The sequence below is a fragment of the Choloepus didactylus genome, chromosome 8 (genome assembly GCF_015220235.1).
Source record: "Choloepus didactylus isolate mChoDid1 chromosome 8, mChoDid1.pri, whole genome shotgun sequence".
NCBI classification, from domain to species: Eukaryota; Metazoa; Chordata; class Mammalia; order Pilosa; family Megalonychidae; genus Choloepus; species Choloepus didactylus.
The window spans coordinates 34,972,744-34,991,868 of record NC_051314.1 but is presented as its reverse complement, the minus strand read 5'-3'; the positions used below and the strand labels follow the sequence as shown (position 1 = coordinate 34,991,868).

General features: G+C 41.5%; 1 protein-coding gene across 2 annotated transcripts in view; it reads right to left on the bottom strand.

Annotated features, from left to right (window-relative positions):
- The window catches only part of TMCC3 (transmembrane and coiled-coil domain family 3), a 69,260-nt gene extending 50,390 nt beyond the window's left edge, over positions 1-18,870 (bottom strand). The window contains exon 1 of one of the 2 annotated variants that reach the window (XM_037846381.1): positions 18,629-18,870. In XM_037846381.1, the coding sequence (XP_037702309.1) occupies positions 18,629-18,706 (78 nt within the window). In that variant the 5' untranslated portion in view covers positions 18,707-18,870. The remainder of the gene's footprint in view (positions 1-18,628) is intronic. The other variant, XM_037846382.1, reaches the window with a different exon arrangement.
- Positions 18,871-19,125: the final 255 nt, after the last annotated feature.

The window sequence follows — 19,125 nt, the reverse complement described above, 5'->3', positions numbered from 1 at the left end:
TGACCAAAACAAAAGTCCCTGCCCTCATTGAGCTTATATTCTAGTGAGGCAGGACAGACAAACCAGACGAAGCGGTAAAATATACAGTATGTGAAATGGTGATAAGAGCAATGTTGAAACATGAAGCAGGGAAGGGGGCTGGCAGGCTACCCAAGGTGGGGGTATAGGGAAGCAGTTTTAAATAAGAGACTCAAAGAAAGCTCTTTAGAGCATTCCAGGAGAGGGAGCCGCACAACAGGCTCCTCAGACAGGCAAGTGCTTCTTGAGCTTGAGGCCCTAATGGAAGTGATGAAAGCCTGTGGTTCCCCAGACGGTGCACTGAGATTGGCGATGCCTGTCTCCGCAGCACGTGGCACAGAAAAGGAGTCAGGTAGGCACCTTTTCACGGTGCTGCATTTAAGAATGGGCTTGGGTTGGCTTCTTCCCACACTCTCCTGCCCAATCGAACAGGAACATGTTAAAGGGGTGTCCGTTTGTGAGCAGCACAGGGATGGATTGGGCTTGTAAAGAGTCTGCATTCAGCCTCACTCAACAAAGCCCAATCTCTTCCATTAGGGCTGATGGCCCCAGAGTTGTCAACCTCAAGGTCAGGTCCTGGGTGAAGCGGACTGAGATTCCTCAGGTCAGGAAGTTAGGGGGAGTAAAAAGCAGCCTAAGTTTTGTCTTCTCCTCTCAAAGTGCTAGTCAACAGAAAACTGCTGGGGTGCTCAAGGAGCATTTCATTTTCCTAAGTTAAGTCCCATCTGTTCACACAGGGGCTCTTTTCTTACACTGGCCTTTTCTACCCCAGGTCTCCGAAACCTCACCAGGGCTACCAAAACCACAAGGGTTCAATTCTCCAGGAGTTCTCAGACAGCAAAGGGGGGACAGTGGACTCTGAACTTGCCTACACAATGACAGGCAAGCGTGAGATATTCTAAGCATTTCGGCATCTGCTGAATCTGAAGAGTGATGGATGGTTAAAAAAGCACAAGATCACACAAAATCAAACAGTAAAAGCTTTCAAAAGATGGCAACTGGAACACTTTCCCCCAAGGAGGAGCCTGTGCCTCAGAATGCATAATGTCTGCAAAAGCCAAACTCATCCTCTTTCTAAGTCCCTTGTAAATGTCCCAGCTAAGGGGACTAGACTAGTACAGTGTGATATGATAATGATGGGAAAGTCATAAGCACTTGACTTTTGTTAAGATTCTAGGGCTCTTAAAGGGTACCTCTCAGGGCTGAAATTCTACGAAGGAACTGAAATCATTGCAAGACTGTTCCCAAAAAGCAAATGAAAACCCACCGAGATACAGTGTTATAATTTCTTGAGTTTCTGTTAGTATATTTTCTATAATTAGAAAAAAGGTGACTGATTTGGGTTACAAAGGCAGTGTTCCACTACAAAAACCTGCTAGTTGCCATGACAATTAGCATCCCTGTTCCTCCCCTTTCTGCACCATCCTTCTTCCATCTGAGTCAATTCAAAGAACTGTCTGCAACAGTCATGGTTCCTTTGCCCCAAGGATGTAAAAATACATACACACATATACACATTCACAAAATAAGTATCAAAGGGTTCAGTAGAGGTGAACCAAAACCTCTAAAATTGGCACCCTCTGTCATTCTCTCCCAAAAATGTCCCACAAACCATGAACAAGAGATACCCTTGCAAGAGGGTGCAAGCATGAAGGGAGGGTAAGGCCAGAAATGCTTAACAGCTGACCCTTCTTCTGGTTTAGGCCCCTTCGGGTGGGCTCCAGGCCAGTTCATTCCAGAGGGGCCTGTGAAGCCAGGGCTCCCTAGAGAACAGTCGCTGTCACACTGTGCCGTCATTATCTGTCTGCAGGTCTGTCCTCTGCCTGGGCTCCTCAGGGCAGGGCTCATGTCAGACCTGGCACAGCGCTGGGCACACAAAGAAGCATCTGAGACAACGGATCTGGGATATGGCAGCCTGTCCTTGAATTTTCTACCAAGATCTTGAGTTTGGGCCTAGACTGCTTCAAATTTCCCTGCCTGGGAAGAAAGTCAGGGGGAGAAATCTGGGGTGCAGCTAGAGATACCCACAACCCAATACCACTGTTAATTTCCATCACTGTGGTCAGGAGCCTTTACTGAGTCTTCCCTAGACCTGGAGCAAAGTGAAGAGCAAATCAGAAAGTTCTAGCATTAATATGACTGGTCTACTAAATACAAAGGCTGCTTGTTAAAATTTATGGCAAGGTTCAAATGGAGACTCTCTTATTTAACTATTATTACCTCTCCTTGTTTAAAGTTTCTTCAAAAAGTTACACGTGCCCACCTAGCTACATTTAATGGCAAAACGTGCTTGTTTTCAAAGAGCTACAAATATACAGAAAAGCCAGAAGAAGAAAATAAAGCCTCCAACATTCTGCCACCAGGAGTAGCCAGGGTCTACGTTTGGGTTTCTATGTCATTCTCCGTTCAGATGTGTAGGCAGTTCATCTGATGAGGTTGGGGGTAAAGGCTCAAGAATCAGACCAACCCGGGTTCAAGTTCTAGCCCTTTCAATTCGTACTAATATGATCTTGGGCAAATCATTTAACCCCGGTTTGCGTCTCAGTTCTTCATCTATAAAATGGGGGCTATTGTGCCCACTTCTTAGTAGTGTTGTAAGAATTAATGGTTTTAAACCCATGTAACGTCCTTAACACAGTGCCTAGAACAAGAAAAGTACTCAGTTATGCTAGCTTTGTTAATATTATTCTATATGTATGTACTGCTGTTTAAACAAAAACAGCATCTTCTGTACACAATATTTGCAAACTTTTTCAATCAACATAAAAGCACGACCTCCTGACATGTCAATAAGTATACTTCTAAAACATTGACGGTTTTGATTTTGAAACAAGAGCTTACATTAAACCAGTGATTTTTCATCTTTTTTAAAGGTCACCTGCCACCACCGAGAATCTCTCCAAGGAAAGCAAGAGAACGTCTGCCTTGGATATGCTCATGTGCATATACATACATAAAGTCCACAGACCTGAATTTTATGTATTATACACAATATTTAATGCATAACATTTTATATTCTGAAGTAACAAAGCAACATTCAAAAAGTAACAGGATTATAAACTAATGTATTTCTTAAATGTACATGAGAAAAACATAAATTCATCCCCGTGAGGCGTAAGATTTAAGTCAATTCTTCACTTCTGTCCATCCACGCATACTTCAGTACTCTTGAAAATATATTGACTCTATTCATCAATAAAAAGGAACTATCGAGATGTGCGACAACACGGAAGAATCTCAAAAACATTACGCCAAGTGAAAGAAGCCACACTCAAAAAGGTTACACACTGTACGATTCCATTTATATTGCATTCCGGAAAAGGCAAAACTATAGGAACAGAAACAAGATCAGGAGCTGTCAGGAGCTCAGAAGAGAGAAGATTAATACAAGGAAGCAAGAGGAAATATTCTGTATTTTGATTGGGTGATAGTTATAAGACTATATGTGTTTTTCATAATTCATAGAACTGTACACCTAAAAAGGATGAATTTTACTATATGTAAATTATACCTCAATAAAAAATATTGACACGTCAGCTTCCATATAGACATTAACAAGGTAGAGATGCTAAATTCTTGTCCAGGTCTAAAAACTGCCTACTAGTAAATTCAGTATAACTTTCTATTTTTTTTTCAGGCAAAATTTAAATGCACACAAACTTACACAAATGCTACTCTTAACACCTGCACACACAAAAGCCAGTGTTATTATAAAAAAAAATCTATTACAGATATTTAAATGTGGCTGAACATCACTATAATAAATACAACTACTTAAGAAAGCGATTGGGGAATGGATGGTAAAGCTGAAGACGCTCTTTTTTCCCTTGCCCCGGCAATTTCACTTCTAGGATATCCCCTAGAAAAACTCTCCCGTAAGTACACAGACCTTCATAGAATCAACCTACCTGCCCACCACTAGGAGAATAGTTCTATGTTTATTCATACTTAAAGGGACAGTAGTCAAAAAATGGGAATGAAATAGGGTAAATTTTTAAAACACCGAGTTGAAAAAAAATAGCAGGTTACAAAGAAAAAAATGAGATACTGTTTATGTAAAATTTTAATACAAGAAAAAATACTATATATTGCTTATGAAAACATCAATATTTGTATAGACACATACAAAGATAATGCATGGCTTCAGGTTATGGTGCTCTGAGAAAGTAGGAAGGAAGAGATCCAGATAGCTGTATCTGGAACCATTTATTTCTTAAACACAAGTGGCAGAAATATGATGTAAGCATAGCAAAATGTTACCATCTGTTAAGTCTATGAGATGGGTATATGGGAATCACACTAAAAAAAATTTCCCATGTTTAAAATATTTAGTAATTATAAATAAATTTGTCTACTTACTATTTAACAAGAACCATTTGGTTAGTAATTTGATAAGGGATTTCTCTTGCTCAACCATCCCTCCCTCTGTGACTCTGTTATTTACTTTTAAAATTCAGTGTGAGTTGCTGTTTCTGATGGGCCATTTAATTACCTTATCATTTTGGAATCTGATGTCACCGCATTTACTTCTATAGGACATTAATTTCAGCCTTAAAATTAAATTCAACAACCAAAGCAAGCATAAACTGAAGAATATTAAAATCCACTGAGAGTTTAATAAGTTAGCTGCCCTAGAAAAACATCCAGGCTCATTTTAGACTATTGTGTAAATAAACTAAGGAGCAATTATTTTAAAGAATTATTTACTAACAAAGTAACCGTGACTTCTGTTGTCCAAAGAATAAGAAAACATAAAATGATCTTTGTATTCAGATTTAGTATCTTTTAGTCTTTCAACAGTATATGTATTATTCTTATTTAGCAAATCTGTTAGCATTAAAATTACCCCCCAAAACACGCAACAAATTATTTCAAAAACAAAGGCTAAAAAGTATCAACATTTAATTTAAAGAAAATCACAAGAATACAAGACTGTTTTATTCAATTCCTGTTTGTTCAAAATAAAATTCCAAAAAGTGTGTATTGGGATGATGGGCTTTAATTTGTAAAACTGTCCCCAAACAGCATCAATGCTCAGGAGGTCTCATTTTTAAGTCTTACTTTAAAAATAAAAGCTTAATTTGAGCCTTGAGCATTTTAAAAACGTTCTTTCTATTAGATCATTTTAAATGGCCAGAATGATAGTCAAATTTCTCAACAGCAGAACTTAATATGCTCCCACCCACCCAAACAGTAGCCAACTTCTGAGTGCTAGAAATACAATGATTTTGCATAAATAAGAGCCCCTATTGCTTCTTGGGTGGTAAGTAGGACCTAAATCAGATTTCTGAATGAAGCAGGACTCCCTCATTTTAATTTTGCCCCGCCACCCACCCAACAGTCTTAGCAGATGCCAATTCAGTGGGTGCCTCTAAATTCCCCAGCATATGAGGTAAATTTTGGCTGGCTTCATACAACAAATATTACTTTCTAATTTGCTCAAGTTAGAAGGTTTTTACAAGCATGGTGCCTTTCCCAAAGGAAAGCAAATGTAATAAAAGCATATTCATTCCATCATTACAATGCTCTTGGGTCAGGTTATGAACTGTTGTTAGTATCTGGGCACAGCCAACATTTCTAAGCTCCCTCAGTGTCAGACACAGAGACTACAAGGCAGGTGGATCACTGCCAATAATCAACACGGGTGCATATAACAACCCCTAGATATCTAGTGATATTTGTCAAGGTTCAGGGGTAACTTACAAATGATAATTAAATCAAATAAAGAAACAGCTGATTACCTTTAAATCTGAAATCTTCCTTCTATTAATCATTATCCTACCATGGGTGACAAATCAACTTAAATTTCCCAGTACACAGTCCATCACAAGGATGCTATATGTCTACTAAGTGAAAGGAGTCCACGTTTGAAAGTGGTCTCGGGTTGAAGAAGGAGCTAGTGCTGGTTTGAAAGCCAAGTTAGGCTGTGTGCCTGCTCTTCCACCTTCCCTAACTGAGATGCTGGATCACAAATTTTTAAGTGAGCTATATACTGGTTGTTTGGGAAGCAAGGGTATACAATCTTTATACTGTACAAGTTTTTGCAAGAAAGTGGAAGGGCTGGACTCTAACACTCAACAGAACTTGTTGACAGGTAACATTTAGTTCAAAAGGAGAACAGAAAACAAATTAAAAAAAAAAACTTTAAAATTTTTCTCCTATTTTGGGGGGTTTTCCTCACCATTATAAATGAACTGGAATCATGCCTACTCAAAATTTCTAAAAGCATGAGCTAGAATTTTCAAAATGCACATTTCAAATCCTGGGGTGGGGGATAGAGGTTGGGGAGGGAGTGGGGGATATCAACCCAGAATATTTGAACCAAAATTACAACCTTTGGAGTTCAGTAGTTTAACACCCAGAGAAAAAAGTAGCAGAAAGTTAGAAGAATAAAACTTCATACATATGGACAGCAGGATATTTTTACAGAGCAGACAACTATTCAAGAAATGATGCTGGATAACGATGTAAACATCTGAAAGGAAATCAAATAAATTCTAACTGGATCAAGATTTAAATAAACAAACAAAAATAAAATTAAAAAAATGTATTAGAAGAACGTGGGTGGTTTGTTTTCTAAAATAATCTCAAAGTAGGACAGGCCACTCTCAGAATGACACAATGGCCAGCTTCTCAAGTCCCATAGTGTAATATCACAACATACCCACATGCACGCATTTATCCAGTATTTACAGAATCCCAGGCCTGGCTAAAAATCATACAACCAAATTTTTCTTGCCATAAAAATTTTTAATTTCTTCATGGCAAAGAACATCTAATATTTACTCAGTGTTTTCTACATGCTACTCTATGTTCAGCACACACACAAAATATCATTAAGTCAGTATGAATGGCAGAATTCTAAGATGACCCCAATATTCCCATCAGTAAATATATACATCATACCTTGTATGATTCCCTCCCCTTGGGTGTGGGTAGGACTTGTCAATATGAGGGGATTTCAATCCCATAACTACATTACTTTATATGGAAAAGGTGAAGGAATTTTGCAGATGGAATTAAAGTCCCTCATCAGTTGACTTGGAGTTAATCAAAAGGTAGATTGTCCTGGGTGGGCCTAACCTAATCAGGTGAGCTCCTTAAAAGAAGGTCTAGAGCTAAGAGATAAAAGTGGCAGAGATGCCCTCCTGTTGGCCTAGGAGAAGCAAACTGCTATGGTGTGGAGATGCCACCTGGCAGGGAGAGCCGGGCAGCTTCTGGGAGCTGAGAGCCTCAGGCCTATCCCTGCAAGGAACTTAATTCTGTATATAACCAGTGAGCTTGGAATAGGTCCCAAGCCTCCGAGGAGACTGTAGCCCCAGCTGACACCTTGATTTCAGGCTGTGGAGACTGAGCAGAGACTCCAGCTAACCCATGCCTGGACTACTGACCCATGGAAACTGTGATAATCTGTTACACAACAGTTGGAAACTAGTAATACAGTCAGGAATGACAGGCTGGGAAAAATATATTGCAAAACAATTTATCTAGTAAGTAAAAAAGCTCTACAAATCAATTTAAAAGATCAGTAACCCAACAGAAAAATGGCCAGAATACAGATAGTTCACATAAAAAGCCCAACAAATGTTTTTTAAATATGTGAAACTATGAGCAACCTCATTCAGAACAAGAAAAACCCTAAATTAAAATGAGCTACTATATTTCAACTATCAGATAGGCAAGGATAAAAATAAACATTATATTACGCTGTGTCAAGGATTTGAGTTGAGGCATACGTAGATGTTATTGACTATTATATAAATTGTTATCAGTTTTGTTCAATGCTGCATCCCCAGCTCCTAGTGTTTGTCACAGAGTAGGTACTCAATTAGTGTTGATTCATTTTGGCAATACAATTTTAAATGCACACACCCTTGACCCATACATTCCATTTGTAGGAATTTAGCCTACTAACATATTCTTCACATGTGCAAAAAGAAGCATGTCCAAGGGCAGTCACTGAAGCACTGTCTGTGGTAACCAAAGACTGGAAGCAACAGACATGTCCTTGAACAGGAAACAACAGTTCAATAAATAATGGAACACCCATACACTGAAATCCTGTGCTGCAATTAAATTAAGGTAGATTAATCAGCATTAACACAGACCAAGTTTAGAATATGCTTTCTGGCTCTCAAGGCCCATAGTGGAATTTCACATCATATCCACATTCATTCATTCATCAAATATTTACAGAGCCCCAACTATGAATCAGGCTCCATGCCTGGCTAAAAATAACGTAACCACTGCCGTGAGGATGGAGCAAGCACCCACAGGCATGGAGGTAGGCATGGGAGTCTACAGAGGAAGGAGGCCGGAGCTCTAGGGTTGAGACTGAGTGACAGAAAGATAAAGGTCAGATGAGAGGGTTTGGGTATCAGGGTAAGGAGCTGGGATTCTCACCCACTGAAAGATTTAAAGCAAGATATCGACAAGACACTATGCAGGCACAGATTTACCATGAAAATAAAGGAGTATTCCAGTCGGAGAAGTCTATCATCTGCAGCCCATCACTGAGGTCATGAGAGAAGTCCTACCGTATCTCAACTTGAGCACTTGCCAAACACTGAGTCACCTAGGATGCTTGAAGGTGTGTTAATACTTACAAAAACATGAGGCATGACATACTCTCGGATCATGCTATTTTATGGGGGTGGATTCAAAGGATGTACTTAAGACATCTGCTTCATCTGGAGAAAGATTTACAAGTACTTGTCTCAAGCATCTGGACATGTTTCACTCAACCATATCCCTTCCCTAGTTCTACACCCAGCATTTAGGAATTAAATGAAGGCAGTAAACTGTTAAACTGACACTTAAGTTTCTTCGATCTTCCTTTTAGTCTTCTTTGCTTTTTAACTGAGTCTTTCAAGCACTTTGCGGGATGCCAATACACAGCCTGAACAGCACTTACTGAATGGGCCTTATATTGTCAGATAAATTTAAATCTATGCCAACTAGTGATTCAGTCTCAAATAGAGGCCACCTGTTCCAATTAGTGAGATTAAAATAGTACACCACTGACTATCTGAAGTCGAGTTCCAGGCCTTCTGGATGATCACATCTTCCCAAAGACAGCAAGAGGGGGCTTTTGGCTCCAAAATGCAGTTGCACACACTGGAATAAATATATTTTGGTGCTGAAGAACAGTTATCACTAAGAGCCTATTTTATTTTGGGAGTGGTGCTTATATCAGAATCTTTATAAAAGGCTGCAGCTTAAGGTATTGTTTAATTGCCTGTATATAACAATAAGCCTATATACACATCTTAATTAGGTTCAACTCCCCTTCAGAAAAACACAGAGCTTAAATTCCTTCTCCACCCACTATCTGTCCTTGCCTGCAATTCCCAAAGAAGCCATATCTTCTGGATTTCTTCTCTCTAACCCAAGACCTGCTGCTGCCTCAGTTTCTCTCAGGTCATCAGAAAACTAAAGAGGAAACAACATAGAGACTGCCTGGAGCAAGCAGAGCCCTCATTTTTCTAACCTCTTCCATCTATTCTGACCCAGACAAGATATCCTTCGACTTAGCAGAGTGGGCTTTTGTTCATCTTAATAAAAGATAACAATAATTTATATTAAATCAAAAAAATTGATTTATATGTCATGTGGCACACAAAGGATTTAAGGTAGACTACAGGAAACAGACACATACATGCACTTTAAAACCAGGTCAAGGAATACATAAATTAGAAAAGGACATCAAAATCAAGAGGTTAAATAAACTGATAAATAAGCCGTCTCCTAAATCTCACTCTGTTCAGCTGAAATTTGGATCTGAGTTTCCTGTTGGCCAAAACAAAAAGGGAAATACTCAATTACCCAATTTTTCACAATCCATGGGGGGCGGGGGGTGTTTTTAAGCATCTTCTAGGTCATAGCTCTAAAAGAAGTATTTCATAAATGAACAAAAAGAGACGATACATTAAAACTAGTGTTTCCCAAAATGATACTGACTTATTTTAGTTAATGTGAGAATGAACTTAAGTTTAGCTTTCACACAAAATAGGTGTGCCTTGCAGGGTGGGGGGCAGTTAAGAAATTGGCAAAAGGTTAAAAAAACAAACTGTAATCCACAGTCAGTCCCCCTGCTTATCCACCCACTATCCACAGTCAGTCCCCCTGCTTATCTGCCCACTATCTACTATACTTGCAAGGTGGAGACTCAGGGTAGAGGCTTCCAAAATAGCCTCATAACTTGTTACCAAACTAGCCCAAACTGGCTCTAAAGAGGCCTGGGCATAACCATTATAGTCAGGGGTGGAGATTTGTTCCAACTGTTCCTAATGTTGCAAATTTGTGCCTGAAACTATTTCAAATGTTTCCAATTTGGGCCGGCTGCATGTTTCAAATTTGCTGGGCTAGTTAGGCTTGTGGAATAGAATGTAACTTCTGGAGTATCCAGCCAATGGAGAAACAGGGGAGGGACTTGCGGTTAGGTGTAGGGAATAAATACTGCTGGGTCTGTTGTTCTGGGTGCCAACTCCCACATTTGGTTGGGTGCCCGTTCTTGCAAGACCGTGAATAAATTCTTTTCTTCTCCACAATAGGGTGAGTGTTTATTCCTTTTTAGGAATAGTGCTTGTTTCTCACAGTTAACATAAGGCAAAAGTATTAAATAACCCAGAGTCACACTGTGAGAGTTTGTCCCTTTTCAATCTTCGGTCCAATCCAGCTGATTCAGTCCAGGAGAATGTCTCTGCTTGGTGCTGACAGATTTCTAACAATGCTCCAATCTTTGCTAACCCCTTTTTAACGTGGCACTGTGGGCCTCAAGCTTGGACAGTATTTAGGTAGAATAATAACACTGATAATTTAAAATAAATGTAAGTTTTAAACAGTGAGTTGATTTAGAAACATTAAGTAAATAATAGTACAGGTGGCGCAAAGCTTTCTGTAGGAGTTGTGGGAATGACTGAAGTTTGGGAAACACTGTGGTAAACAACAAATGACTCAACATCAGAACGACAAATGCTGAAATGGGTTTCCTAACCCCGCTTTTCATGGTTGCTCACACTGCTGGTAGTGGGAGAGCTGGAATCAAATCTGACTCCCGAGTCCATGCTCAATCACTTCATTCCATGCCTCAAGAGCTCACACAGTGGTGCTGGGGATGGAGGGGAAAGGGCGGCTGAACGACATTTAAGCAAATCACTGGATGTGGTGGGTACGGGGGATGATCTAGGGAGGTTCCTGGGGATCTGGTTTGGAGATCGGCTGTCTGGAAAAAGTATTAACCAGGAACGGCAATGGGGAGGTTCTTGACATGCAGACTTTGTGGAATCTGTGGAACATCCAGGTGGAAATGTGTCACCGCAGAGTCACGCCAGGGTTGGGCCGGCAGTCAGTGCGTGAGGCAGAAGTTATGTCGAATTCCCTCAAGGAGGTGCTTCACTGACAATTGGCATTAGACAACCATCTCTCAACAGGCCAGTGGACCCTATCCCTGTCATCCCCTAGTGTCGGAACAGATTATTGTTTCTTTAGTCAAAAACCAGATGAAGTTTTTGGCTTGAGTTTAGGACTTGTGTTGTTTGAAAACTACACATCCTAGACACACCTGTTGCTGGGACATGTTCTCACTGTGAGACTGGCAGGAACAGAAAGCTTTAGGGGCAAGAGCAGATTCAGGGTGAATTCTCCTAAGTTAAATGCATGTACGTGTCCTCTTCAGTTTATGCATCTGGTAAGAAAGGGTGAAGAAGAGGCTCCCTACTTCCTCCTCTACCCTTTTTTTGCAATATTGCAGAATGTCAAGACAAGGATGAATGCCTCATTTCACCAAACTGTATTTTGAAAAAAAAAAAATGGAGCGCTAAAAGGGACTTCAGAAAAAAATCATTTTTAAAATATGGCAAAAGATCCAGGGTAGCTAAATAATTTCGTGTATTAACTGTCATCCTTCTTCACCTCCATGCACTCGATCCCCCAAATCTGTAAATAAATTCAGAAGGATAATGATCTAACACTAAATCTTTCAAATTCTTTTCTCCCCACACATAGAAAATCACAAACTTTGAAGTCTGTTTATCACCTAAGTCTCTACTGAAAATTATTTTAACCTCTTATTTTATCTAATTTAATGTAGACCTGTTTAGCATACAAAACTTAGCTACTGGTATTTAAAAATACTTAAAGTAATATAGGAATTCTCTTTTAAGACAGAAGATGTTCTAATGGTTAGTCCCAATCAGTCTGTATTAGTCAATTTCACTGGCTGCAGTCTTGCTGGATGTCACTCTTCTAATTCTGCAAAAGGAATGGTCTGGAGTTAATGTCTAAATTCCTTCCCAATTCTAACATGGTAAAACCTTTGAGTTTCACTTTCCAACCCTCTGCTTAATTATGAGAAGCACATGCCTTAAATCCAGTCAAGCTATAGTCCCACAGGGAATTTCTGGTGTGGTCACCAGGTTACTGTTTTCCTAGTTGCTTTCAACTGCCCTTTGTGAAGTTTTTAGTTGGCACAGACTCCTCACAAGCCCTTACACCTGAGACACATACAAGTCTACAATCAGCCGTTTAACATGTAGCTTCCTGACGGGACCTACACCAAACAGGATTATTTCAGGAAGCAATTCTTAAAAAGATCTGGTCTCTGGAGAAAATGCAAAGTGTTGGAAATCCCACCTACCACTGCCACTCAACTGCAGCGCCTACAATGGCCAAATAGCTACCACTGTTATGTAATTTTTATTATTATTCCTCTCCCATGTTCACATTAATTGAGCACTTAGCATACGCAGCCACTGAACGATGCTTTATATTTACTACAACATTTAATCCTTACAACAGTCTTCTAAGAAACGTATTATGATGCCCATTTACAAGGTTGTAACTTACTCAAGGACACACTGCAAAGTCAGTAGAGGCAGACGACTCCAAAACTGGAGCTCTTAACCACTCCAGTTCACTCTCCTCAAAGTTGACATGCTGACAGTGAGATACTGGAAGGAGTGATTTTCTATTATGAGGAACCTCACAGAAAAATCACCCAGTGGATGATTATGTGGCCCATGAGAAGAGCATGTACAGATGAACAGGCCAGTCCTGGAGTTCTACAGAGGTGAAATGCGTTTGTGGGAACATCTCAACTCTATAGTCAAAGAAAAATGACCTTCGTCATGCATCTTCAACTGCTCATCCTTCGGGGAACAAACACCAAGCTAGAAGATAATTCTTTAATGATGCTCTTAAATAGTGAGCTATTAACAGCCTTTAAGACTTCCCCAAACTTCTGGCAAAACTCTTACACCCTAGGCATTACAAAAACTTCATAGATTATTACTCTATAGCATTCACTCATTGAATGTTTCCTGGGTATATATGACTACTTGCAATGGACTGGCAATGTGCCATGCTGTAAGATTCCAGAGGACACAGGTAAGTGCCCTGCAGAAGCTGTACACATCCATTCTCAAGCACTCAATAGCTTTCTAAGACCAAGCTGCTCTCCAGTATTCTCCAGGGAGGCAGACAGGGAAGTAGTTAAAAAGGCAGGCTCTGGAGTTAGATCTGGGTTCAAATCCTGACTCTACCATTTCCTACTAGCCAAAGGACCTTGGACAAATTACTTACAGCTTCCTCATCTGTAGCTATAATGGAACCAGAAACTGGGTATTATTGTGAAGGTAAGGGGATAGTGCATTTGAAATGTTTAATACTGTGCCTGTTGTATCTAGTAAGTTGTCAGTACATGCTGGCTATTATCATTGTTACTGCATCCTTCTTTACATTTATTCTTTTTGCTTCCTTTATAGAGGAGTATAATTAACAAATACACTATGTTTTCCTTCCAGTAGCATCCCCCAAAGTCGATGGATCATGCACAGATCATATACCCTGATGTTTCTTTTCTAAGGAATGAAAAATCCTCATTCTGATTCACCGTGTAGTGATTCATGGTTCTCTTCCTTCTTTCTCACCATCCCCCTCCACTGAAAACATAAAAACACAATTAAGAAACAGCAGGGCTGAAAGCTGCAGCCTCTTCTAAGTCAAGATGGTGGCAATTTCCATCCAGAAAGACCAGGTTGATTCCTGACCTTAACAGCAGCCCTAGAAGTTCAGGCGGTGGGTCTGAAGCAAATCACATCCTGCAATCCAACTTGGTAGCAGCTGTCTTGGTTTTCTACAGAGGATGTGACAAACGGGCGTGTGAGTGGTGGCTGGCAATTTGTTCTCTAGGAGGAGAACCAGTGAGCCTGCAGCAAAGCATAGCTCAAAAAATACACATTAACCTATCCATTCGGAATTTAAGAAAAATCTGACTTGAGATACTTACCATTATTCACAGTCCCTTTAATTAACTCTTTAAAATAAAGCAAATCACTGATTAAAAGTGTACACACAAACTACTCTGTTTACCGCTTCACGGTCAGGGTCACACACAACATAAGTCTGTTTCCACTCGCCCTAGCTCCTGCGCAGGGATTAAGCTCACAATCATCAACCACTTACATTGCCACCCGAACAGTTCCACTGTGAGAAGGCTACAACAGTCTCATCTTGACTGCTTTTGGTCACTATTCACTATGCAATTCTGAATCTACTTCCAAACCATAGAACCCTGAAAGATGCACTAATGGTGGCATTCATACCGCGTATTGTCAATCTGGTTTTACTTTAGATGTTAGAGACTTTTGTATTTATCATCATTTCCTCCTGTAAAAGAAAAGGGTATGACTTGGGGCCACAAATAAAGTAAGATACACTCACCAGATACTAAGCTTCCACAGAGACTGGCCTGTGTCTGTTTGGTTCACCACTGTATTCCTGATGCCCAGAATAACACTGGCATATAGAAGGTGTTAAATAAGCATTTGCTGAATTAAGTCTTATGCCCTCAAAGTGCCAATGCCTATAGTTCATAAACATGTACACAATCATTGTGGGAGGTACAAAATGCTAGAAATGCTGGAAAAGTGTACTTTTCACAAAACTAGCAGTCTCTCCATTTTCAAGCTTACGAATCCTTCTTATATAGTAGTAACAAAAATGGCTACCATCGATAGAGTTCTTACTACGTACCTGGTGTTGGATAAAGCATTTTATAGATATTACTGCATTTATTTATTCCTCATAGCACCCGTTTCTTATAAAAGAGGAAACTGAGGCTTAGGATGATTGTAGGATACAAAGTTACACTGCTAGGCAGCAGGAGCACAGAATCTGTAGCCTGATGAAAGTGGTTCTGTAGTAAGAAGAATCTGGTCCTTGCAGGCAGGGTAGAATAGAAGGGGAAATCACAGAGCAATCAGGAAACTAGTGCAGTCATTATCTCAAGAGGTCATAAGTGGCTAAATATGGTGGGAAATGACTGGGGAAAACAGGAGAAATGTCAAAAGAAAGATCCAGTGGAACTGCTGATAACATTAGAGATGGAGGAAGATTCTGATCGGCAGTTCTGATCAGTGGTGCCACCAACAGAACAAGAAACAATATATTCACCTTAAATGAGGGTGACAATAACTAACTCTTGAGTGCACACAACCATTATATATATGTACATACACGTGCTCTAACTGAAAAGGACTATTATCACCTCTTTTATAGGTGGGGAAGGGAACTGGAGATCAGAAAGGTTAGGACCTTGTTCCCATGGTCCCCGAGTAGGGAAGTGGGATGAGCCAGGAAGGAATCAACTCAGGTCAGTCTGACCCCAGAGCCCCAGCTGTTCACGTCTACACCTGAGTCACTGAAGCTGGCATTTTATAACATTTAAAATGAAACATAGAATTTATCCATACATAATTGATTAATAAAAATCAGTTACTGTATAGAAAGCACAGTGTCTGTATTCTTAAAAAGATGACAGGCCTTAACTATCTAGGGCAAGAAATATAAAAGGATTCTAATTATGTACGCTCTTTTTTTTTAAAGTAGAGGGATATTATGTGCATCAAGTTAACAAGCACCATTTCTGAGTTTCACAAGATTAAGTTTAAAAATGTGAATGATCCTGACTTGTCAATTTAAAAGCAGTCACAGAATTCGTCAGTTACATTTTCACTCTGGGGAGAAAATCTAGGTTAGTCCACCTGGCTGTAAAAATAGACTTCTTCTGCAATGTTAAAATAGTACATTGCCTCATTATTATCCCTGTCTCAAAGGCTTAAACAAGACCAGCAAGAGACAGGTGTATTTTCCCTATTATCTCAACAGGGTATCAATTTTGAAGTTAAAAAAAAAAAAAAGACCACTCGGTAACCAAGAACTTGATTTCACAGAGTGTAAGCCCCTTCCTGGGAGAAATCAATTCTTCCCATACACCTCCAGTTTTCCAGTGGTTTTAGGGGAGCTAATTTACCAAATGATTCCTCAAAATCCCACACTAGTGATAGCTTATTCCCACGAAGGGAAGGACATTAAGAAATTAAACCCGAGTACCACCTGATGTTTTCCTTTTGTACCACATACTTTCTCAGTGCACAGAAAATAGGTCTTTAGAGCTACATCTAAGGCAGTTCCACAAAAGAAGAACTAAAATCAACACATGAGGTGGGTTTTTTCTGCACAGGAAAATTGTTATTGTTTCCTTCTCCTCATTACAGCAGGGTTACTGCAGCCTTGGGGACAGACTCAAAATTACATCAGCCCAGCTTCAGAAAATTTCATGAGTTTACAAAATTTTCACTAGATCTCCTTATTCCTTACTGCCTCCACAATAAAAATCCTAAAAACAGCCAAGAAGTCTAAACAGGGATCCAGCACCATCCATACCCATTTAAAACTGAGCATATCCATGCTGATAGAACAATGTAGGAGATGTGACATCTATCAGTAGAATTTTAAATAAAATCAAGAAAAGCCTCTTCATATAAGGTTGTGGTACTTTAACAAAAAAAGCAGGTGTGGAAATGGAACAATGGCAGCATATATACAATGGCAGAGACAAACTAAGACAGCAGTTAAATTGCAAGTTTGCTCCCTAAGTAGTTAAGGTACAAACTTTACCACCACCATTCACAGGTTCTGAACACTGAGTTTGGAAACTTGCATGAGTTTTGCCAAATCACTTAAATGAGCTCGCAATGTGTCTTCCAACCATTCATCCAGGATTACTAATCCTATTATTTACAAAAAGCTCATCACAGTTGTGACAAGAGAAACCAGGCTTCCACACAGTCTGTAAGTCTGAAATTTCTTCTGTCAACTGCTACCTTGCCTTTATAGACCCGCTCCAATTACAAAAGCATTAGAAAAAGATCACCTTTTCTTCATAATTAATTGTCCTTCAAGAAACTTCTAATTGTAGGCAACCAAAGATTTTTTACTCAATGTCTTCTTCCAAATGGAATGTCTGTTTATTTCCGTAACAAACCGTTATGGAACTTTTAAGGACAGTGCCAAAATAAGAGAATTGGGGGGAGGTGGGAGCAGTGAGGGGAGGAGGGTGGGCACTGCAGGTAGTATTCAAATATACTTAATCTGTAAGAATTTAAATTATTCTTTTAAATGGATTGACACATTCTAAAGGAAAAAGAAAAATCGGCAAACACACCAGGGACTAACTACTTCATTTTTAGGGCAATCGATCATTTCCCAAACAAGGGGCCGCACCACTTTTCTACCACTATGGCTACTTCCGTCCGGGGGGGCTCTCGATCTAGGAAGGTGGCAGGCCAAAATCTTACCACGGATCTACCTCTGTGAACTTTATACAGGGAGGCTGACACCCAAACCCCGAGATCCTGAACAAGCGAGCAGTTGGCGGGGCAAAGAACAACTCCAAGAATCTCCCGCCCGAACAAATGCCAGAGTGGAGGAGGTGCTGTTTAAAATGACACTTCAATCAGCCAAGGGGAGAACGGAGTATGCAGTCTCGAAGATTAAACAGCCTGAGAGGGCAAAGGCTTCCCATCCCGAGATAGACGAGCGCCCAGGCCGCGGCCTCCGTCTTTATTTTGAAGCCCTAGATGGGCTCGTGTTGCACGCTCAGAAGATCTATTTTCGCCCACAGCCAAAATCAGCAACAGCAAATTACACTGCAAACAATGGAGAGGGCGCCCGCTCTGCAAGGCTAGAAACTCCGGAGAGGCAGCGCGAAGAGTGACTTTTCACTTGGGCAGAGCCGGGAGCAGCCGCTGCGGAGATGGGGAAGCCCGTCCCACCGCGCCCCGCGCTCCGCGCCTCTCTGCGCTCGGGCCGTGCACAGTGCGCCGGCTCCAGCCACTTACCCCAAGCCCCAAACCCCAAAGACAGGGGAGACGCGGCAGAAGCAAGGGAGATTAGAAAATGTGGGCCGTCCCACCCCGGGACTCGACAGCCGGGTCTCTGTGCCGCGGATGGTCGGATTCTCTCGCGTCCAGGCGCTACACGGCGGGCGCTCCCCCGCAGGGCGCGGGCCGTCGGGAAGAGCTGGGCGTCCCCGACAGGTGCGCAGGCACGGAGGAGTGGCGCGGGCAGTCCCGGCTTTGATAGTGTCCCCCACCCCCACCCCCTTCCCAGCCCCTTCAGCTATGACAGAGTCCTGGAAGCATGGAACTCCGGGAGCAAAGGAGAGAGAAAGGCAACGAAAAGCGGGGGTCGCGAGTTAACGCCGGAGCAAAAGCACCACCCGGCCTTGGCTGGGCGCGCCCCCCGCCATCCTCGCCGCGGCTCTCACCCGCCTCTTGCAGCGGTGGTGACGGCCCGGGTCCGAGTAGGTCCTGTCCACCGTGAGCGCCGTGTCGCTGCCCGGCATCTCGGCGCTCGGGCCGGCAACTTTCCCGTCTCCTAGGGACAACGCGCTGCGAGCTGCCTGCGGTGCTCGAGATCGCCCGGGGAGCGCAGGGCCCCGGAGGCGGAGCGGGCGGCTGCAGCTGTTGCCGACACCCGCACGGCCGCCTGCGCCGCCGCCGCCACGGGGTGGTGGGGAAGGCGGGGCAGAGATGCGAGAGTCTCCTCCCCCTTCCCCGCTTCCCCTCTCACCGCCTCCGGCTCCGCGCCCCGCCGAGGCTCCCAGACCCTAGGAGGTGCAATTTCTCTCTTTCTCTTGCCTCCTCGGTTACCGAAACTTGATTCCACCCGCTCCCACACAGCCCTCTTGTTCCTCAAACGATGAGCGAAACTTACACCACATGTTGACTTATTTGTATGTTCATCATAAAAGATGACTTTTAT